We start from the raw sequence: 24,882 nt of genomic DNA, 5'->3' as shown, positions 1-24,882 counted from the left end.
AATCATAAAGACCAAAAGATGTTTGTGCTCTTCTAATTAGGCAGATACTGTTCATCCTAAGACAGTGGTTCTCAAACTCTTTTTTTTTTTCAGTATCTTTATGGTATTAACAACTATTGAGAATATGTCCACAGAGTTTTTGTTTATATGGGTTATATAATAGATATTTATCTTATTAGGAAAAAAAAAACTAATTTTGAATTTGTAGACACTTTGAAACGATTTCAGAGACCCTCCAGGATTCACTGCAATACACTTTGAGCACCACTTGTCCTAAGATAACATTGAGTTGTTCAGTGAATGAATATTAAAGGAATTTTTTTTTGGGTTACTTATACAGCTATGAATTAATAGAAACTGGGAAGAGTGAACATGCTAAACAGTACCTAATAGAGGTAAGTTTCTTTTAAATTTCTCATGTGCTTTTCTTTGTATTATTTTTGTCAGCATAAGTATAAAGTTAATAATGGTGGTGGTGGTGGTGATAATCATATTTTATATTTGTATTACATATTACAGTTTACATTAGGTAGGATGCCTCTCACCTAATTTATGCATGAGGAAATTGAAACTCAGGTTGCCATTTGCTCATTTATATTTCAAGTGACAGAAACAGGACTTTTGACTAAAGTCAAGGGTTTTTTTATAATATCATTTGATAATAGGTTAAAACAAGGAAATTTTTTAAAAAGATCCATTAAGTACCTACTATGTGCCAGGCACTGTGCTAAATACTTTTTAAATGTTCTCTCATTTGATCCTCACCAACAACTCTTGAGAATCAGATGCTTTTATCATTCCCATTTTACAGCTGAGGAAACGGAAATTAAGTGACTTACTGAGGAACACACAGCAAGTGTCTGAGGTGAATTTGAATTCAGGTCTTCCTGACTCCAGGCCTAATTCTTTAAGCACCACTTAGCTGTCCTTAAGTTAAAGAATTTACTTCACATGTAGTAGATATTTTAGACTTGAATTGAATTGCATTGCATAATGCCCAGATAGAAAAAACTGCAACTTATTCATAAGGAATAATGAGGGGGGAAAGGAGAGGGAAGGAAAGTACTTCATATTGCTTAATGGAGATCTTTATAAAATTTGGGTATTAATTTTTGTAAGTTGAATATATTTTCTATTGACTAGAATTTTAATTTCTCATAGATGCTTTTTTTATATGGAAAAGTTTGGGGAATGTCCTGAATGGGTTAGTATGACCTGGAAGCAAAAACAGTGTCCTCCTAGGTAGCATTAGGAGAAGCCAAGCATACAGAACATACAGAAATGATATCCCTAACACACTATGTCCCTGTCAAATCATACCTGGAGTATTATGTTTAATTCTATGATTTGGAGATGTATATTGACAAGCTGAGAAAACATGAACAGAGAGCTGGCCTTAAAGCCTAGCTCTGATTGGTCATGGCTTTGTGATCCTGAGCAAGGCCCTGATCCCCTTTAGGGTTCTAGGAAATGCAGAGAAGATGCTAATCTTCATTGCACAGAGGGCATTTCCTTCCCCAGGAGTTATATAGACCAATTAAAACACAGGTCCAATCTCTACCCTGACCCTATTGATATCCTAAAGGGAAACCAGGATTGCAAGAGGGCTTGAAACCACATTATTTGAAAATCAGTTGATGGAATAAGGGAATTTAACCCAAAAAGACTATGTGAAAATGTAACTATTTGGGGCAGCTAGGTGGCACAGTGGATATAGCACCAGCCCTGAAATCAGAAGGACCTGAGTTCAAATCAGATCTCAGACACTTAACACTTCCTAGCTATGTGACCCTGGGCAAGTCACTTAACCCCAATTGCCTCAGCCAAAAAAAAAAGAAAAAAAGAAAGAAAGAAAATGTAACTATTCAAGTATATGAAGGACATTCATGCAAAAAGGAGATGAGAATTGATCAAATTGTCTCCAAGGTGCAGGATTAGAAGCCATGAGAGAAGTTAAATGGGGTAGATTTCAGCTTGAGGTAAGGAAAACACTTCATAGCAATTAGAAGTATCCAAAATCCTGCAATTCCATGAGTCTGAAAAGTAGAGTAGAATTGCTTCTCTCTAGAGATTTTCATAAAGGCAAAATGACTACATGTGAGGGCTCTTGTCTTAGAGGGAATGCCTGTACTGGTGCTGGTTCTACTAGTTCCCCTGCTGATCTCCAAACACTTGAGCTGCAAGTTATCTGCCTTTTACTCCCTTTGTCAAAACATTTAGAAGTTACCACAAATTTTTCTTGTAAGGGCAGACAGTGTAAGGATGTAATCATGCACTTAAATTATTACATCTATAAATTAAGTTGTGAGATATGTGAGTTAGGCCCTTAACATCTCAGGGGCTTCCAGTAAACCTTTAAAGTAATGAATTACAGGCAAATTGCTCGTCATGTCAGGCCACATTAGTGGAGGGAATTTCTATATTGGGAGCTCTCTATACTTGAGGAAATCAAAAATCTAGACCAACTTGTTCAGTTCTCCATACCCATTCTATCTCTCCCTCCCCTCCAATAAAAGAATAAAAAAATCCCTCAAAACTACAGGTAATTTCTAAAAGATTAGAGAAATTTGACAAAGAAAACTTTTACAAAGGATTAAAAAAAAACAAACACCTTTTAGCAAAATGAAGAATGTGAATGACCCACAGATTTCAGGAGGTCCATAAACTTGGATGGGAAAAAAAAAATGACCTCTTTCTTTTTAATAACCTCTAATTCAGCATTTCCTTCACTTATTTTAAAACATGTCTCTGAGGAGGGGGCCATCATCTTCCCTAGATTGATTGCCAAAGGAATCTCTGACATATAAAGGTTAAGAATCTCTGTTCCAAAGGAGCTTAGAATTTAGAATTTTCATATTGTGCTTCCATAAAGTAGACAGCTTATGTTAGGAAGATTTCTTTTTAAGTTGACTGGCAAAGTGCCTCAGGTAATTTTATAAATAGGGGTGTAAATCCTGAATAAACAAGTAAAAATTTAGATTTGTAGATAATGTTCTAAAATTAAGCTATCTTGAATAAGCAATCACCTAATTTGTGTTAAGACTTGTCACATCCATCTTCAATTTCGTTATTATAGCCATATCTATATGAGGGAATTATTTTGTTCAAGTTAACAATTGACTTCATGGTTTTCTCCCCAGAATATCCTATATTATGCATATAAAGACCCACAAATTATTAAGCATCCATGTAACCAAAAACTGGCTCTGTATATGGGGTAAGAAACTATTATACATCAATACTTTTGGGGGGGAGTAAAATGTTGTATTCAAGCAAAGCATTTAAAGATAATAGCAAATAATATAAGTATGACAGTAAACAGATGACATATGCAATATAGAGTAATACAATACAATATGAAGTAAATATTGGTGATATGGCATTCACTTCAAATATTAGGTTGTAGATAGTGTCACATCCATAAAAGTGCTGCTCAGGGGCTTTGAATGAGCTTACTGAGCATTAAAATTAACCACCACGTGATGCTGTCTTTAAATTACCAAGCCTATGGAGTCACTTAAACATTCAAACAATCAAAAACCAAGCATCAATGTTCTTATCAGCCACTAAACTTGAGTTCAAGACTGCAGATGGAAGGACTTCCTCTTGCTTTTCTACAATGGTACCTTTAATTTTCTTTGAACTCAAAATTTTTAATCCTTTATCCTGAGTTTAATTGAAGAGAGGAAATATTGATAAAATGTTAAAATGTAAAATTTTCTGTCTATAATTTCAGCTCAATCTTCATGCTATGAAGCAGTTCATTTGCTTAAGTCATTGCCTTTTAAGTACCTGTATTTTAACACATACTTTGAATGTATTAAAAATGGATTGTTAAGAGCTGAGTAGACTTTTAAGGGCTGTCATAACCCACTCCATCTTTGTGCTGAGTCACCAGTTGTTTTGTATGGCTTCTACACATATTGCAGGATCACCTTATAATATCTGGTTTCCTTTAATCTTTCCTTTCTACTTTTGGATGTTCAGGGATCTTCCTACTTCTCCTTTTTTAAAATAATAGCTTTTTATTTTTCAAAATACATGCAAAGATAGCCCTCAATATTCCCTCTTTTAAAACCTTGTATTCCAAATTTTTCTTCCTATCTCTTCATCTCCCCCCTTCCTTCTACTTCTCTTCTTTATCCCATGTCACAAGTGATGTATGCCTTGTTTTTCATCTCTTTAATAAAAGATTTCTTCTTTTTTTCTTTTTTTTGCTGAAGTAATTGGGGTTGTGACTTGCCCATGGTCAGCTTCTTTATTTCTTACCATGGTATAGGTCCTCTATAAGTTTGCCTTTCTTTGTAACAAACAACCATCTCCTCTTTGTCTCATATAATGAGTGGTATACATAATACTAACTAAATTCCACTTTCTGGTAGAATCACTGGGAGCAAATAAATGCAATGTCCTTGTCTCTGTCTCATGTTAGTCAACTGACATTTTTAAAAAAATTTTTTAAATCACATGACATATGTGCTCACTTCACTTTAATGATACAGAAATTTGTAAAAGGAAAAAACTTTTCTCCTATTCCATCTCTTTCCATCTCTATGCCAATGAAAAAAGTTTCCATTGTACGCTTCTCCACCTCTTTCACATCTCCTTGTCTCATACAAAGGAGTGATCGACCTGTCTCTAATAACATAGATTGAAGGGATTCAGGATATCTAAAGTTTCCTTCCTGCAATATCAATTTGCTCTGCTGGCCTAGTCTGTGAATCATTTCCCCAGACCATAAGGATTATCTTAGAGACAAGATGAGACATTCTCCTGGATGACATAAAGTTACAGGTGAAGGTCTACTTAGGGAAAAGCTTCTTTACATCAGCATGTACCTAGGTGATATGAAGAGACAGCACTGCAAAAGAGAATGGGGGTTTTATTATAGTGCCCAGAGTCTGACCTGGTTTTCCAGTGATGAAGCTATAAACAACATGGATTTGTTTCTTCAAATACTCAATATGTCTATGGATCCATAATTTTATTTATGGGGCTTTTTCTTCCAGTAATGCAAATTGTAATTCGTCTTGCACAATTTTTAAATCTCTTGTCCACATTCTTCTCTTAAATTCACTCCAGAAGGACCACTTAGTATTGGGAAAAGAAGGGAGAAAAGGGGGTTCTTTGCTTTCCCAGTGCTCCCTTAATTCTAGTTCTTTCATTCTGTTGATTATGTATAGTTTCTCCTATGTGTATTTTGTCTGTACATTGATGCTTACATATTGTCTTTCCCAATAGATTGTGAGCTCTATAGTTTCTCCTGTGTGTATTTTGTCTGTACATTGGTGCTTGCATATTGTCTTTCCCAATGGATTGTGAGCTCTTTGAGATCAAGACCCAATCCCTGCCTTTTTTTTTTTGTATCCCCAGAGCTTAGCACAGAGCCTAGAACATAAAAGATGTTTAATAAATATTTGTTAACATGTTGCATTCTGTTCATGACGACTACATACTTCTCCATTATCCCTAGGTGATCCTTAGTTTCTGTGAAAACTAGCATACCAGGAGTGGGCATGGGCAATAGTGGCAGTGATAGCTTCCATTGAGGAAGCTCTTTGTTGTTTTAGCACACTATGTCTTACAAGTACTGTGGGACAGAGACACACCTTCAGAGCAGAAAAGAGTTGTTGTGATCAGGTCCCTAGAAGGATCTCTGAAAACAGCCGCACAAAACCTCTGAAGTTTGGGACAGTGCACCCTCCACCCTGGAAAGAAACCCTACTGTAACAAAGACTCAGAAGCTAAGTAACAGGCTAGGAAAATGAGTAGACAACAGAAAAAGATTCTGACCATAGAAAGTTACTATGGTGACAAGGAAAATCAAAACATACACTTAGAAGAAGATAAAGTCAAAGTTCCTTCATTCAAAATCTCCAAGAAAAATAAGAATTAAACTTAGGCCAAGGAAGGGCACAAAAGAGATTTTGAAAATCAGGAGAGATAGAGAGAAAATTAGGAAGAAAATTGAGAGTAGTGCAAAAGGAAATACAAAAAATTAATGAGAATAATGCCTTAAAAAGTAAGATTGACCAAATAGGAAAGGCGGTACAAAAAGTCATTGAGGAAAATAATTCCTTGAAAATTAGAATTGAGCAAATGGAAGCTAGTTAATGATTTTATGAGAAATCAAGATACACTAAAACAAAAAGAAAAGAAGGAAAAAATAGGAAAAAAATGTGAAATATTTCATCGGAAAAACAACTGATCTAGAAAATAGATTCAGGAGAGATAATGTAAAAATTATTGGTCTACCTGAAAGCCATAATAAAAAAAAAGAACTTGGACATCATCTTTCAAGAAGTTATCAAGGAAAACTGTCCTGATATTCTAGAACCAGATGGTAAAATAGAAATGGAAAGAATGTACCAATCAATTCCTGAAAGAGGTCCTAAAATGAAAACTTCCAGGAATATTGCAGCCAAATTCTGGAACTCCCAGGTCAAGAAAAAAATATTGCAAGCATCCAGAAAGACTGTGGAGCCACAGTCAGGATAACACAAGATTTAACAGCTTCTAAATTAAAGGACTGGAGGGTTTGGAATATAATATTCCTGAAAGCAATAGAGCTAGGATTTCAACCAAGAATCACCTATTCAGCAAAAGTGCATATAATTGTTCAAGGGAAAAGATGTAATCCATTCAGTGAAATAGAAGATTTTAAGCATTATGAGCTGAATAGTTAAAAAAAAAAAATTTCCAAATACAGAACTCAGGAAAAGTATAAGGTAATCAAGAAAGAGATATCATAAGGTTTTATCTTTTTATATTTCTATGTGGGAGGATGATACTTGTAACTTACAAGAACTTTATAAGATAGAGGGCACAAGTGTGAGTTGAATATGGAAGGATAATGTAAAAAAATAAAATTAAGGGTCAAGAGAGAAATGTATTGGGAGAAAGAGAAAGGGAGAAGTGGAATGATATAAATGCCATAAAAGAGGCAAGAAAAAAGCAATGAAGGAGGAGAGGTGAAGGGGAAGGAGTAAACCTTACTACTATTAGAATTGGCTCAAAGAAGATATAATATAAACACTTAATATCGGTATAAAAATCTATCTTCAGGAAAGTAGGAGGGAAAGAGGATATGGAAAGGAGAATGATAGAAGAGAGTTTCACTTCTCAGAGCAAAAAATTGGAAACACTGGGGATGCCCATTAATTGAGGAATGAGTGAATAAATTATGGTATGTGATTATGGTGGAAGTTGTTATATGAGAAATGATAAGCCGTATGCTCTCAGAAAAACCTGGAAAGTCCTCCATGAGCTCAAGCAAAGTAAAATGTACTGTCTACAAAGTAACAATGTTCTGAGATGACCAGCTATTCTCAGGAATAAGAGAAAATATTAAGCTAGTTACAGGAAGAAATAGCAAAATTTTACTAGTGGGGGACCTCAGGAATACAATAATCCATGACAATTCTGAAGGATTTATGATGAAAAAAGCTATTCATACCAGTGAAGTAACTGATTATGTCTGAATATAAATTGAAGCACACTTTTTTAAAAAACTTTTTTTGAGAACTTTTTTTTCTTTTTTGAGGGGAAGATCTATATTTTTTTTCACAACATTACTTTTAAGTTTTGTATAACTTCACATGTGATTTCTTAATGGGGTCTGAGAGTGGGAATAAGGGAAAGAATCTAGAATTCAAAAGTTTTAAAACCAAATGTAAAAAACTGTTTTAAATATAACTGTGATTGTAAATAAAAAGCTATAATAAAAAAAATAACTGTGAAAAATAAAAATATTAAATTAATTAAAGAAAAAAAAAGAAAACCTAACCTGAGACACTGTGAGACCTTGGGCAAGTCACTTAATCTTGATTGTCTCAAAAAAAAACTTAAATAAGTTCCTAATTTACCTTAGATATATTATCTTTATCAGATAAGCTTGATGAAAGATTTTTTCCTAGTTGGATCCCTTTTAATTTTAACTACGTTAGATTTATTTGTACAAAGCATTTTAGATTTTATATAATCAAAATTGTCCACTTTATCTTTTGTGATCCTCTCAATTACTTATTTAGCTGTTAACTTTTAACTTATTCATAAGTCTGAAGGGAAAATTCTTCCTTGTACCTCTTAATTTGTTTGTGATGTAAGCTTTTATACTTTGGACATGTATCCTTTTAGAGTTTATTTTGGCATGTAGGAAGAGATGTTGGTCTCTACCTAATTTTTGCCAGATTTCAATTTAATTTTCCCTCAGTTTTTCCTCAATAGTGACTTCTTGTATTTGTTTGCTTCTATATGTTGTTCTAATCTGTCCTGTTAATTGACCTCTGTTTTTAACCAATACCAAATAATTTTCTTTGTCTGTCTTTTAGGCAGTTGAGGTTAAGTGACTTGCTCAGGGTCACACAGCTAATATATGTCTGAAACTAGATTTTACCATATTGAATTATTATTTTTAACATTCTTTTGAGTTCCAGATTTTCTCCTTCTTGAGAAAATAGGATGGAGGGAATACAGAGCTTGTAATCATATTTATGAATGTGAATGGAATGAAATTTCCCATAAAATGGAAGCAAGTAGCAAAGTGGTTTAAAAAACAGAATCCTATAACATGTTGTTTATCAGAAATACATTTGCACAGAGAGACACATAGAATAAAGATAAAAGGCTGCAACAGAATTTATTATGCTTTAGCTGAAGTAAAAAAAAAAAAAAAAAGCAGATGTAGCAATTCTGATCTCAAAGCAAAAATAAAAATAGCTCTAATTAAGAGATAAGGAAAGAAAGTACATCTTGATAAAGGGTACCACAAACAATGAAGTATTAACAATACTAAATGTATATGTAACAACTGATAGAGCAGCCAAATAACTAGAGAAAATATTAAGCCAGTTACAGGAAGAAATAGACAGTAAAATTATATTAGTGGGAGACTTCAAGCTTCCCCTCTCAGAATCAGACAAATCTAACCACAAAATAGACAAGGCCCATCATTATTCGTTATAGCACAATAGAACTACATCATGATCATATACTAAATCTTGTTCAACCATTACCCAGTTGATGAGGATGATCTCAATTTCCAATTCTTTGCCACCACAAAAAAAGCTACCATAAATATCTTTGTACATACAGGTCTTTTTCCTTTTTCTTTACTTTCTTTGGGATATAGATCTAGTAAAGCTTACTAAGTCAGAAGGTGTACACAATTTTATAGCCCTTAAAGCATAATTTTAAATTGTTCTTCACAATTTAATGACTAATTCATTAATCTAACAATTTATTAATGTACCTATATTTCCTTTGAGCATCTAGGTGACAAAGTGGATAGAGTAGAAAGATAACTTTCTCAAGTTAGAAAAACTCATCATCTTCCTGAGTTCAAACTTGGCTTCAGACATTTATTAGCTGTGTGACCCTGAGGAAGTCATTTCACCCTGTTTGTCTCAGTTTCCTCATATGTAAAATGAGCTGGAGAAGGAAATGTCAATATCTTTACCAAGAAGATCCTAAATGAGTCAAACACAGGTAAACTATCTGAACAACAACAACAAGATTTTCCTTCATCCCCTCCAGCATTTGTCATTTCTGATAGGTATGAGGATTTTTTTTTAACATTTTTGTATGTATTTTTATAATCAATCAGGATAATAGAGAATTTTTCATATGACTATAATTTTGATTTCTTCTTCTGAAAACTGTTTGTGTCCTTTTATCCTTTTATCAGTTGATGAATGACTCATATTTTTGTAAATTTGACTCAGTTCTATACTGAGGATATATTTGAGAAATGAGGATCCTGTCAGAGAAACATGCTGTTAAAAAAAAAAAAAATTACTTCTGAAATGAATTTAAACTCCAAGAGACAGAGGTTCTGTAATTAATAATTAATTAATTAGACTAACTGGTATCCAATAAATTGTTGGTCACTAGTTTCTTTCAGAAACCAGAGATGCCAAAGGAGTGCCTGGAATGTTTTACATTTCTTCTGAAAGGCACTTCCTTGATAATGAACCTTCCTTGATAATCAACCCTGATTGATAAGGAGGTGAGCAAAAGGTCTTGGACTCTTCCTACTTGGAATGTGGCTTGATTATAAGATTCAGTAGCCTCAAGGCATCTGAGCAAAAGAAGCCATCTTCATCTAGACATAACTAGCTAATTTTTTCCTTCATGATCCTGGGAAGAAACTAGGATAGTTCCTAATGAACTCTAATGGAGAGAAAGTAGAATAGGGGGAGTTCCTCCTCCAGCCATACCCTTTAATGGCCAACTGACTTTTTTAGGAGATAGGTTTTAGCAGAAATAAGGAAAAGGGGAAATCACAAATTAATAATTAGCTATTAATATAGTGCCATTAATTTTCCTCATTTCAATGTCTATGGTACCTTTTAGTGTAATTTAGTTTCCCTGATTATTTCTTGTAGTTAGGTTTATTGTTGTTTTTACTTTGTCTGAGGTCATGATTGCTGCCCTTTTTTACTTTTTACTTTTTTATTTCCACTGAAGTATATTTGATTCTGCTCCAGCTTTTTATTTTGGTTCTGTGTAGGTCTTTCTGTTTCAAGTATGCCTCTTGTAAACAACATATTGTTAGATTCTGGTCTCTAATCTCTTATTTGCTATTGTTTTATAGGTAAACTCTGTGTATTTCTATTTATCTCATTTTCTTGATCTTTTGTTCCTCCATATAATTTACATTACTATTTTTTAAGTTCTCTAAAATGTTCTTTAGATATTTAGATTGGTCCAGAACTAAATAAATAAATATTGTCTTTTTTTTATTATGTTAGCTCAACTTATCCATGAACAATTAGTGCTTCCCAGTGATTTAGATCCATTTTTATTTCTGCAAAGTGTTTTATAGTTGGAGTCACATAGTTCCTGGGTAAATTTTGATAGATAACGTTACTGAATATTTTCTAGCTTCTGCAGTTACTTTGAATATACTTTCTGAATTTAGTTCTTCTATTTATGTGTATTTAAATTAATATCCTTCAAATATGCTGTTATCAATTATTTCAGTTAAATTTTAGTTGATTCTCTAGAATTATTTTTTATACATAATCATCTGCAAAAAAGTGATAATTTTGTTTCCTCTTTGCCTTTCTTGATTTTCTCTATTTCTTTTTCTAGTCTTATCATGATAACATTTCTAATACTTTGTCAAAAGGAGTGAAATGATATGCTTGATTTACCCCTGATTTTATTGGAAAGACTTTTTACTTTTCTCTATTACATTATAATGTTTGCTCTTGGATTTAGTGGATATTACTTAATAAACTAAGGAAAAGCTCATTTATTAATTTTCCTAATTGAAAAAGCCTTTGAATTTTCTGAAAAATCTTTTTAGAATCTATATAATCATATTTTTATTTTAGAAATTATTAGCATATGTTTGCATTTTTTATTTTCTTTCCAATTTTTTTTCTTTCTGATTTGATTTTTCAAGATAATTGTAAAAATATATATGCGTTTATTGGATTTAACATATATTTTACCATGTTTAACATATATTGGATTACTTGCCATCTAGGGGATGGGGTAAGGGTAAGTGGGTGGAATATTGAAACACAAGGTTTTGCAAGACATGTTGAAAAGTTATCCATGCATATGTTTTGAAAATTAAAAAATTTTAATAAAAAAGAAATTATTAACATGATTAGATGATCTTTTCTTGACTTTTTTCCTGGTCAATTTTTGAAATTATTATTCACTGTTTTCTGTCTGGCCTATTCTAACTTTCAAGGTATTCAAAGTACTTTAAGGTATTCAAGGCATTTCAAGTTCTTGGGTGAATAATTTTCTTCTATCTAGCCTCAGATATTAGTTTTTCTTAACCATTTTTTCTTTTCTTTTTCTTCATATCTTGTTTCATTTCTTCCAGATACTACTGAAATTCCTGTGACCAGAACTTTTTTTTTTTAACCTCAGAGGCTTTACTGAGTTTTTTTTTTTTTTTTGGAGTTTCTATACTCTTCAGGGTTTACCCTTCCTGGGTATATTTCAAACTAAGGAATTTCTTAATAGCTTTGAAATTTTTCTTGGTCTGCAATCTAATTTGTCTTAGTATCTTAGATGGGAGGAGGTCTGTACTTGGTCTCCATAATTGAATGAAATGGGTAGAGTTTGCCTTGACCTGAGTACAGTGGTCAGATTAATCCCCTCCTTCAAGAAACTCAAGGGCAACTCTACTGTTAGGCTCTTTTAGGGGTCTTTCTTCCTTTCTTTTGGGCTCATAAATTACTCCTGTGCTCTTGCACAAAACTAAGGAATTTCTCAGGCTGGATTTTGCTTAGAGCCTTTCTCCAATGGTTGGATTCAGGCTTTAGTGATAAGGGATTCCTCTCTCTCAGGCTGGAATTCTATAGCTACAGATTTTGTGGGACTACTGAGCTCAGTTTGCAATACTGAACCTGACTAGAATATTATCTTGTCCATCCTCTTTTCTCCATGTATCCTAGCTTATCTGTCTCAGGGACTCTGTAGGCCTCTGAAAACCATTTGTGAGTTATAGTGGGTGGAGGGTAAATCATTTTTAATGATATATTTCTAAACTCTGCTGGAGTGATTTTGGGGAATCTGGGATTTTTTTATGTCTTAGCACACTGCTGTCTTCCCCACAGTCCCCCTTGTAAATACATGCAAGCAGTTCAAAGAGCTTATGTTTTAATAAAAGGAAAAGAAAAAAATATTCCTTTAAAATCCTGTTATTTTCAAGGATTATAGATGGAGTAAATAAAAATAAACCATGATCTGGATGTGGTTCTGTTCAGTTCTATACATTTTATTTTATTTTGGGGGAGGCAATCAGAATTAAATGACTTGGCTAGAGTCACATAACTAGTAAGTGTCTGAGGTCAGATTTGAATTCAGTTCCTGATTCCACAACCAATATTTTATCCACTGTGCCACCTAACTGCCTCTTGTTCTATTTACTTTAAAAGAGGAAAGAAAAGGGAGGGGAAAATATACTATGCAAGAAATGAAGAAGAGACAACTAATGATATCTCACCATTGTTATGTTTCAGAATAATAATATACAAACATGAGAGTATCTCATGAAATTTATTTTTATTGGAACCAGGCAAAATAATAATGAACACCTAAACAGAATCAGAGTTTGGTGTGTATTCATTTTATACATACATATATATATATGTGTGTGTGTGTGTGTGTGTGTGTGTGTGTGTATTCATTTTATACATACATACATATATATGTATGTATGTATAAAATGAATACACACCAAACTCTGATATATATATATATATATATATATATATATATATATATATATATATATATATATATATATATAATGAATGAATAATAAATTCAATCCAAAAGAGAAATAGGCTAGGACTGGGAGAGAGAAGAAAGGCAGTCTAAGAGGAAGGGTATGTTGAAGAGGGAAGAATCAAAAGCAAAACTTCAACTGTGAGAAGATAATTATAGAATGATAGCAAGAAATTAAGAAGCAGTAATCTGGATTTGGATTAGACAGAGAAATTTAATCAATCCCTCTTAATTACAAATCAATCCCTCTAATTATAAATTACTAATGTTGATCCCTTTCCCTTTATTTCTATTTGCCAAGAAAGATGTAGGGGTAAAGAAAAGGATAATTTTTGATAATATATAATGAAGAAAATAAAAAAGAAGAAAACCAATCATAACTACACATAAATGGGATGAGCTCACCTATAAAAGAAAAGAATAGTAGAATGGATTTTTAAAAATAGGATTCAGTAATAAGTGCACACATGAAACATAAAGATACATACAGAGTCTAGATGAAAGATTAGAGCAGAGTTTATATCTCAGATGAATGAAAAGCCGGAATTGGTAATCATGATCTTGAACAGGCAATAGTAAAAATAGAAATGATTAAAAGAGACAAACAGGAATCTCTATTATACTTAGCAGTATTATAGATAATAAAATATTAAATGATAAATATGTGTATGTATACACATGTAACAAATAGGATAGGATCTAGCTATCGAAAGGAAAAGCTAATTGAGCTAAAGGGTAGAAATAGACCACAAAACTATAATACTAAAGAACTTTGTGTTCTTTTCAGATTTTTATATATATATAAACAATAAAATTCAGGATCTAAACAGAATTCTAGAAATATGATAGATTACTGAATAGGAACAAAAGGGTCTAAAACTTATGAACAAATGCAAAAAAGCAGAAATATTAGAAAAATTTTACTGTCAACAGTAGATACTCTACAATCTACAATTTAATAAAATTAGGTTTAATAAAGGGCCTTTGAAGAAGAGATTGAAACTTAGCTACTAAATATAATCCTAAATAATGTATTGATCATATAATAAATTACAGAAACAAAAATTTTTTATTAAAAAAATGAGACATCAATCAAATTTTTTTTAATGTAACCAAAGCAATCCTTTGAGGAAAATATATAATTCTAAACATTTTCATCAAGAAAGAAAGAAAAAATGCATTATAAATATAATTTAAAACACCTAGAAAATAAACAAATCAAAAAAAACTTTTTAAAAACCAAAAATATAAATTTATTTGGTGAAAAATAGAATAAACAAATTTTTAAAATGAAAAAGATAAACAGGTGAAGAGTTAATTTTTAAAAATTGTTAAGAGAGATCATGATCCAATAGAAGAGCACTAGCATTGTAATCTAAGAACCTGGGTTTAACTATTGCCTCTAGCCTAAATTCCTTGTATGACCTCAGATAAATCATTTAACTTTCCCAAACTTCAGTTTTCATCAGTAAAATAAGGATGCCACACTAGATGAGCAATGAAGTATGTTATAGCTCTTAAGAGAATAAACATTTATTAAATATCTGTTACATGTCAGAAAGAATCAGCATCTGACTTATGAATGCAGAAACAATGGGGCAGAGATGCTACTGGTTGTGGGCACTTAAAGGAAGGTGAAATTCTTGGTTTGAAGTTCTAGGCCAGAGGGGAGAACCTGAGGCCAGAGGAACCATTTCTCACCCCCACTCCAGGATAAGAGGTGATGACACTAAAAAGCTCTTATTTTTCCAAGGTAATCCTAATAGACTTTGGACAGAAAATGCCATCTGCATCCAGAAAAAGAACTATGGAAACTGAATGTAAATCAACACATGCTTTCTTCACTTCTTTTTTTTCTGTCTTATTTTTCTCTCCTTTTGTTCTGATTTTTCTCTCCCAGCATGATTTATAAAATAATGTGTATTATAAATAAATATGCCTGTAAAAAAAAATGAAAAGGCAAAGAAGAATCCAACCACAAAATGTTACTATGGGAATATCCTCTTCAGAGGAGGATACTGAAGTTGAAAAAAAAAAAAAAAAAAAAAGCTTTTCCTACTCCAAAGTTAAATGGTCACCTGTTCAAAAAATTCATAGAAGAACTCAAAAAAAGATTTTAAATATCAAATGAGGAAGAATGAGGAAAAGCTTCTAAAAATATCCAAGAAAAACAAGATTATGAAAAGAAAATCAACCAACTAGAAAAGGAGATGCAGAGACTTGAGAAAGAAAATGACTCTTTGAAAGCTAGAATTGATCAAGGGGAAGCCAGTGAAATTGTAGAGATCAAAAAATAATAAAACAAACTATAAAGAATGAAAAAATAGGAAAAAATGTGAGGTCTCATCAGAAAAACAACACATCTGGAGGACAGGTCATGAAGAGAAAACAGAATAATTGAACTACTGAAAGCTACAATTAAAAAAAAAAAAAAGCTTGGTACAAAACAAGAATTGTTATGAAGCATTAGTAGAAATAATAATAATAAAAAAAAAACACCAATGACCTCCTGAAAAATACTCTTAAGAGGTATACATACAGGAACATCATTGCCAAATTACAAAAATTACAAAATCCCCAGATCAAGAAGAAAATTTGATGAGCAGCAAAAAACAATTCAAATACAGCAGCACCACAATTAGCATCCTACAGGACCTAACAGTGGCAACATTAAACGACCATAGATCTTAGAATACTATATATCAAATAGCAAAAGAACTAGGCTGGCAGCTGAAAACATATCCAGCAAAGTAAGCATAATCCTGAATGAAAAAAATATTCAATGAATTGCCAGATTTTGTTTTTGGCAAGAAAATTTGATATACAAGATCCAAGAGAAATATCAAAGACTAATTTCAAGAAAATAAGGACAAACTGTTTGTTTTATATGTAGAAATGTAAACCATATGTCTAAAATCACCATTAGTAATTGGGTACTTCAAAAGAAAAATTGGGATAGAGTTGAGTATGATGTGATTCTAAAAAGCAAAACTTTGTAGGAAAAGGTTAAAAAAAAAAAAAAAGGACTGTGTTATATGAATGAGGTATGAGGGCAAGAAGTGACATTGAAGAATTAGATAGAGGAGTAGTTCTGGAGTCCTGTTCACATAGGGAATTAATTAAATATATGTATGAAGATGGAGAGAAAGTTGGCAACAAAAGATAAGAGAAGAGATGGGGGATAGGTTAAGTAGTAAAACAAGGTCGCAGATAGAAGGCAGAGGAATCCTTAGGGATAAAAAATGAGATACATGCAAATAAAACAATTAGAACTTGTTAGGAAAAAAACAGGGTTAGTAATCATTGTTTTCAAAGTTAAAAGCTAAAAATAGATTTAATTTTTAAAATGAGGAAACTATGTCAATATTAATATTGTTTTATTATATTAATATAAATAATAATAAAATAGTATTGATAATATAATGATATTATTAAAATAAATAAAATACCTCAAAAATGGAATCTTGCTGTGATGTAGGAAATGATGAGTTGGTGGTTTTAGAAAAATATGGAAAGACTTGAACTTATGAAGGATGATATGTTATGCACTTTCAGAGAAACAGAGGACAAGCAAGTGTAGTATGACCTTACAAAGTTGTATATGAATGTTCATGTGTATATATGTGTATTATGGATATTTATGTACATATATGTATGTGTGTATATGTATATGTACATATAGCCATATTTAATTATATCCTCTTTAGGAAGATGAGAGAAAAGAAAGGGGGAGAAAGAATAAAGTAAAAATGCACAGCAGAGAACAAAAGAAAACAAGTAAAGATAAAGTGCTGAACAAAAAGTGTAGAATTTACAAATACATATATAGAAAAAGATATCTATAATCATTGACATATGTCCACATATATATATCTGTATAAAACCATACCATGCTTTGTTTGTCCTCTCCTTCTCTGAAGGTGGATAACATCTTCATAAGTCTATTTGTTATTTGAAAATCAAATTTTGTTTGGTTTTGATCTTTTCATCAGAAATGATTGAAAGTCCTCCACTTCATTGAAGATCCATCTCCTCCCCTAAAAGATTGTGCTCAGTCTTGGGCAGGTAACCATTTAATGTTATTCCTTGGAGTTGGAGAGATTTTTTTAAACCTCAGTGCCCTCTGAAGATGAACCCTAGTCTTCTCTGTTCTCATAGTAACTTTCTAGGGTTGGGGTCTTTTCTCCTTTGCATGTTCTTTTTTTTTTTTCTTTTTAATAGCTGGTTAGTATAGTTAGCTCTAGGGGTGAGATTCAGGTCCCCTTTCAGTTCTCCCCCGATCAGTAAGTGCTCCCAGCCAACAGCATCCTGCTGCACTACTTCTGTGGTCCCTGTTCAGGTTGGGAAAGGGAACCCCAAAATATTGAGGTCACGGACTGATGTCACAAGGTATCTCAAAAGAATTTGCAGGCTTGAATCCATTTCCTAGTCAAAGGGCAAAGTTTATTGTAATTGTAATGCCATTACAAGCAATCTAAATTCCAAGAGAATTTAGCCAAGAAACAGAAGCAGGTCGACACACTTAGCTAGTTCTTCATACATATGCTCATTTTATGGCCTAGAGGTAGGACCAAGGAGTGGTTTTTGGAATTTTGTTCTCACTGACCAACAGATTATGTGTCTGACAATCAGCACTGAACTGAGGAGTAATCTATTCATTATTGTCTCAGGAGTTTCATCTGTGGGACTATCCTGAGGCCAGAAGACTTCAGAATCAGACAGACTGGGCCAGACTCCAAAGCCAGAGGACTTAGAATTACTGACTTATTGTTAGAACAGAAGCCCCCTAAGGTCATTGCTGTCCCCGCTAGAAGCTATATTACATCACCTGGACAAGTGCTGCTTCCCTCTCTGAGCAGCACTTCTCTGCAGGGGTTCCCTTAGTCTCCCCATGCTGTCTGGGAGGTAAAGTGTTGGTGGCTGGGCCAAGGCTACCTCTCAACTCAGCTGGCTCTTTGTGGTTTCAGTGGAGGTAGACTAGAAGTGTTCACACTTCACTGTGGCCAAACCTCAGTCCTGCTTTCTTGCTGATGATCCCAGGGGAATCATTGTTCTGCCCTAACTCCTGTTTTTTACCACCCTGTGTTTGCCCTGAGGCTTATCTTGTTGATGAATTAATTTGGAAAGCTTGGAGTCCTCTGACCTGCTGTGCCAGCATCCCAGAGCCCTCCCTTGCTTCCCACCCCACAGTTTTGTAGGTCCTACGATAGAATTTGTTTTAAAAGAGGTATATAAAGGTATCCTGAGGATTGGAGAGGGAGGAAGAACTCTGGCAAGTATCTGTCTTTTCTCTGCCATCTTAATTACTTCTGCTTCTCATATTTTTAAATATAATGCCCCCTATGAGCTCCTTCACCCAGTTCACCCAGCCACTTGCCCTATTGGGTCCCCAGAGAGGATACTTTTTACTACTCTAGGATTTTATGGGCAATCACTATTATTTAGTATAATTTGAACTCTGGGCATCCTAGACTATGGAAACAGCTGTAGTTACTCTATCTTTGGTACATATTTCTGTTTTGTATAGATTGAGGATCAAAAAAAATATCTAGGCCACCATCTTAATGCTCCAGTGACTCAGAAATCTGCATTGATTTTTATGAGGGATATTAGTCTTTAATTTTCTTTAATTTTTCATTCTCTGCTTTAAATATCTGGACCATATTTACATCATACAGTTTTCTGGGATCTCTTTTATTTTTGCAAATAGTTTTTGTAATACTGAAATTATTTATTCTTTGAATGTTTGATAGAATTCCAAACAAAGACATCAAGTCAATAACAAGCATTTATTAAATGCCTCTTATGTGCTAAGTAGTCAGGATACAAAGAAAGACAATAATTTTCCCTAACATCAAAGAGTTCACAATATAAATTTACATCATGTAAACTACTATGTATATGTAAGAATAAATTGGATATAATCTTAAGAGCAAAAGCATTAACATTAGGAAGTACTAGGAAAAATTTAGGGATAATGCAAGAAACAAGATATAAATTTAAAAAATTTTAAAAATTTTAAAATTTTTGAAAGCTGAGGCTTGAAAGGAGTCAGGGAAACTAGGAGGAGAGATGATAGGCTTGAAGGACAGCCAGTGAAAATTCATCAATAGAGGATCTAAAATGGGTCCATGTCCTATGATCTTTCATAAGATATAAGCTTCTTTTGAGTTGGAAAATCATTTTGGCTTACTAAAGTTAAACATGCCACTGGAGGCTTTAAATAGTTGGATAGTTAAAAAAAAAAAAAAATTTCCAGATTCAGGAGTGTTTTGTGGAGGCAGACCTCTTCAGCCATATCAGAGGACAATAAAGAGATTTTATTTCTCCCACTCCATTGGCCAAGTTGTAAGAGCTATGAGACTAGAAGAAGATGGCTCATCCATATGTGACCTGGTGGAGAGAAGTGATGGCTATGGGCTGAAGAGCTCACACAACAGAGACTTATACAGGAGGGAAAGAATGAAGATTTTCAGGAGCCAGATTTATAGTTAACAGCCAGACATATATTCTACATCTGAGTCCAAATACGATGGTATTAAAAATTTGAGCCTTGGAGACTGCATATATTTGTGGAAAAGTGTAATCCAGATTTGTGAGGTGACCTAAATAAAAACTATGATACTGGGAAATGAATGTAAACTGTTTGCATTTTTGTTTTTCTTCCCGGGTTATTTTTACCTTCTGAATCCAATTCTTCCTGTGCAACAAGAGAACTGTTCGGTTCTGCACACATATATTGTATCTAGGATATACTGTGATATATTTAACATATATAGGACTGCTTGCCATCTAGGGGGGGGGGGGGGGGGGAGGGAGGGAAAATTCGGAACAGAAGTGAGTGCAAGGGATAATGTAAAAAATTACCCAGGCATGAGTTCTGTCAATAAAAAGTTATAATTATGGGGGGGAAAAAAACTGTGATAAAGAAAAAGTTCTGAACGTAATCATTTTATTAGTATGGCTAGCCAATACCAACAAAATGGATCCAGAACACCTTAGTAGTCAAGGATTCATCTGACAAAGCTGCTCTTTTATGTGGTTGAACAGGCAGTAAGTTATTTGTTATGTACAAAAATAGCTTAGAAAAGTAAGTTACATTTACAACAGAGATGGATGATGCTATGCTAATCTTGGCTTGACTCAGAGAAGAAATCTCCATAAGCTTTTGATAACTCAGATGGGGAAAAAAACACATAGCTGACTAACATCCCTTGGAAAATCTTGTGGTAGGCAAACATCTATGACTCCATAGTGTGCAAATTCACCGATTTGAGTTACAGGTTTAAGGGAGCTCAAACTCACAATAATGAAGGGACCAACCAATATTTAGTGGATTGATCATTACATAGTAAATTGCCCAACCCTTATTTTTAAAAATGCAAAATAAAATGGAGTATCAATTTACAATTTCACGAGGGGTGGGGGAGGGGAGGAGCAGAATATTCTTTACAATTAAAAAAAAATTTATATCTTCAATTCCTTGCATTATAATTATCTAAATATCTTCACCCTTCTACAACTATCCTATATAACAAATGGTATTGTTTAAGAAAGGAAAAAAAATCTGTACAACTCATCAATCCACTGAAAAAGTTGGAAAACATATACAATTTTAAATTCCTGATGACCTTCCTACTCCATGAAGGGATAGGTTGGGAATGTTTTGTCATATCTCTTCATTTGATTCCTATTGATTTTTGTAACTTTATAATTCACTTTTGAATGTGCTCAATGGGAACTCACGTTCATTGGTCCTAGAATCAAAAGATTCAGCTTCCATGATCTCAAGAGAGCTCTTGAGTTTATTTAGGTGATCGCCTGAGTATTCTCAGGATCAGGAATCAGGAGAATACTACTTCTGATATGATTTTAATATTCATAAGAACAAATCACAGAATCTGAAATAATATATATTATATATTATATATAATATATAAAATATATATATTATATATATATATATTATATATCTATATATATATATTTTTTTTTGGCAATTGGAATTAAGTGACTTGCCCAAGGTCACACAACTAATAAGTGTTAAATGTCTGAGGTCAGATTTGAACTCATAGCCTCCTGACGTCAGGCCAGTGCTCTATCCAATGTGCCATCTAGTTGCTCCTCTAAATAATATATAATATTCTTTTCACAAAATATATAGGGATTTTTAAAATTTGTGCCTCCTTTGGGGCATAAGACCAATAATGGAGTCTGGTTCAAAGGGTGCAAATATTTTAGTCACTATATCCATAATTCCAAATTGCTTTTTAAAATGTTTTTTCCCCACTTCACAGCTCTATTAATAAGTACTATTACTACCATTTCTTCACCCCACCACATTAGTTCCATTATAGTTAATATTTACTTCTTCTGAATTTGGTTTATAGGATCTCTAGTCTTCAAATAGTTTGTGAGTATATAATATTTTTTTGAAGGTATTCCTTTATTTTTTTATACACTCAATTTTGTTAGCATGTAACTATACATAACATTTATGATTATTCATTTTCTCTACCCATTTTGTTGTGATTTCATCTTGTTCATTAGCGGGTTTAGTGATTTTTCTGTGTTTTGTTTTTTAATCAGATTAGCTAAGGATTTTTCAATTAGTCTTTTCAAAGTGCCAGTTTTTTTTTTTAATTTTTATTTAATAATTACTTTATATTGACAGAATCCATGCCAGGGTAATTTTTTTTTTTTACAACATTATCCTTTGCACTCGTTTCTGTTCCAATTTTTTTCCCCTCCCTCCCTCCACCCCCTCCCCTAGATGGCAAGCAGTCCTTTATATGTTGGATATGTTGCAGTATATCCTAGATACAATATATGTTTGCAGAACCGAACAGTTCTCTTGTTGCATAGGGAGAATTGGATTCAGAAGGTATAAATATCCCGGGAAGAAAAACAAAAATGCAGATAGTTCACATTCGTTTCCCAGTGTTCTTTCTTTGGGTGTAGCTGCTTTTATCCGTCATTTATCAATTGAAACTCAGTTAGGTTTCTTTGTCAAAGAAATCCACTTCCATCAAAATATGTCCTCATACAATATCGTTGTCGAAGTGTATAATGATCTCCTGGTTCTGCTCATTTCACTTAGCATCAGTTCATGTAAGTCTCGCCAGTCCTCTCTATATTCATCCTGCTGGTCATTTCTTACAGAACAATAATATTCCATAACATTCATATACCACAATTTACCCAGCCATTCTCCATTTGATGGGCATCCATTCATTTTCCAGTTTCTAGCCACTACAAATAGGGCTGCTACAAACATTTTTCAAAGTGCCAGTTTTTAGTTTTGTTTATCATTTATCAGGGTTTTTTATTTCTAGTTCATTTCCCTTTTAATTTTTAATTCTCCCCTTTGGTGGTTATTTTTAAATTTTGTTGGCTTTTTAATTTTTTAAATACACATTCAGATAATTAATCTTCTCTGTATATATATAAGGATGTGACTTTCTCCCTGAGGACTATTTTGTCCATCTCCCAGAAATTTTGATATGTTATTTCATTATCATTTTTCTATTTCTTTTCCCTCTTCCTTCTTTCCTTCCTTTCTTTCTTCCTTCCTTCCTTCCTTCCTTCTTTCTTTCCTTCCTTCCTTCCTCCCTTTCTCCCTCTCTCCCTCCTTCTCTCTCTCTCTCTCTTTCTCTCTCTCTCTCTCTCCCCTTTCTCTCTCTGTCTCTCTCTCGTTCAACTTTTTGTTATTCCATTGGAGGTTCTCTTGGCAAAGATACTGGAGTGATTTGCCATATCCCTTTCCAGTTCACTTTATAAATGAGGAAACTGGAGCAAAAAAAGTAAGTGACTTGACCAGGATCATACTGATATTAAATGTCTAAAGCCAGATTTGAATTCCAGTTCTCCTGAATTCTAAGGCCACCCAGCTGCCCTATCATTTTCTTTAACATGTTTTTTAAATGTTTCTATGACTTGTTCTTTGACTCACTTATTATTTAGGATTTCATTGTTAATTTTCCATTTGAGTCTATATCTTTTCTTTGTGGTTCCATAACTAACTATTATTTTTATTATATGTTATAGTCTATAAAGGTTGTATTAACTATTTCTGCCTTTTTACTTTTTTTTATAATTCTGTGACCCAGTAGAGGATCAATTCTGCAAAAATTCTATATAGTAAAGAAATATATATTCTTTTGCAGTCTCATTTAGAAAATGCCATTAATCTTTTAACTCTAGTTAATCCAGCAATTTGTTCAAGTCCATATCTTCCCTTTCGTTTACCTTTTTGCTAGATTTATACAAAGTTGACAGAGAGATGTTGAAATTTCTTGACCTCATTGTGTTACTGTTTGTATCTTTTTGTAGCTCAGACTGTTTCTTTTATGAATTTGTATGCTAAAGCATTTAGAACATACATTTATTGTTGATATTGGTTTGTTGTCTATAATTCCTTTCTTGTTTATGGTTTTCTTGTTTATATATTTTTTGAAATTTTTTTTATTTTTTTTTTGAATGTTTGTTTTTACTTTATCAGCATAATTTATAACTCTTGATTTTTTGGATTCACTCAGTGCATAACACAGTTCCCCCCTCCACTTTTATTTATCTTTGCATTTTAAATCTATTTCTTATAAGCAATAGATTGAAGAGTTTTGTTTTCTAATTAAATGTCGTTCTTTTTCATTTTTATTGAATTTTTTTAATCCATTCACATTTAAAGTTACAAGTGAGTCTTCTATTTTCTTCCATCTCTAATAGTGTTTCCCCCATCCCAAGTCATGCTGTTTCCCCTTTCTGTGCTATAAACATACTATTATATTCCTCAGTTACTTTACTTTAGCTTTTTAAAGGTGGCCTTATGTTTCTGGCTGTCTTCCTTTCACCTATGATCCTCTTTTTTTATTGCTCTTTTCTCATCAAAGTTTTGCTTATTAGTTCTTTTTTCTTTCCTGCTTTTGAGCTGATTTTTCTTCCCCCTACCTTTTTACATTTAGTAATATATACTAAATATATATTTATTTATAAAAAGATTTCCTTCTCTTCCCCTCCAACTAGTTCTGTTCATTAGTTTAAAAAAATTTTTTGGCCATTTCCAAAAAGAATTTCTCTCTTGCTCTTCATATTCTCTTTCTAACTGCTCTAGATCCTTAATCTCTAATTCATGACCCCTGTATTTACTTGGTCTCTTTCTTTTTTCTGTTTTCCTCTTACAATCAAAGCTCTCAAGTTAACAATTCTCGCCCCTCTAAGAGGTTTCTGCCACTGCTTTATAGGGGTTGCCCCATGGATTCCCCCTTTCCATTCTATCTCATTTCCAGAACAAAGTCAGTTATTGCAAGTATCAGAGAGAATGCTGTTGGTAATGTCTTTCTCCTACCATGTCCTAGATTATGCAGCCCACCACTGATCTATTCCACCTACTCAATATTTGCCTCAAATTTACTCCCCGGGTCCATGTTTTATTCCCCATCATGTTCCAGTTTCCCGGGTAGGGGACCTCAAACTTTTTAAATAGGGGGCCGGTTCACTGTCCCTCAGACTGTTGGAGGGCCAGACTATAGCAAAAACAAAAACTTTGTTTTGTGGGCCTTTAAATAAAGAAACTTCATAGCCCTGGGTGAGGGGGATAATCGTCCTCAGCTGTCACATCTGGTCCAC

The 24,882-nt window shown here is 33.1% G+C and overlaps 1 protein-coding gene across 1 annotated transcript in view; it reads left to right on the top strand.

Annotated features, from left to right (window-relative positions):
- Window positions 1-24,882, top strand: part of CATSPERD (cation channel sperm associated auxiliary subunit delta) — a 135,698-nt gene that overhangs the window by 8,257 nt on the left and 102,559 nt on the right. The window contains exons 2-3 of the mRNA XM_051971797.1: window positions 341-395; window positions 3,141-3,217. Of these exons, the coding sequence (XP_051827757.1) occupies window positions 341-395; window positions 3,141-3,217 (132 nt within the window). The remainder of the gene's footprint in view (window positions 1-340; window positions 396-3,140; window positions 3,218-24,882) is intronic.

This window comes from Antechinus flavipes, chromosome 1, assembly GCF_016432865.1.
Source record: "Antechinus flavipes isolate AdamAnt ecotype Samford, QLD, Australia chromosome 1, AdamAnt_v2, whole genome shotgun sequence".
Lineage (NCBI taxonomy): Eukaryota > Metazoa > Chordata > Mammalia > Dasyuromorphia > Dasyuridae > Antechinus > Antechinus flavipes.
This window is presented reverse-complemented; position numbering and strand designations above follow the sequence as displayed.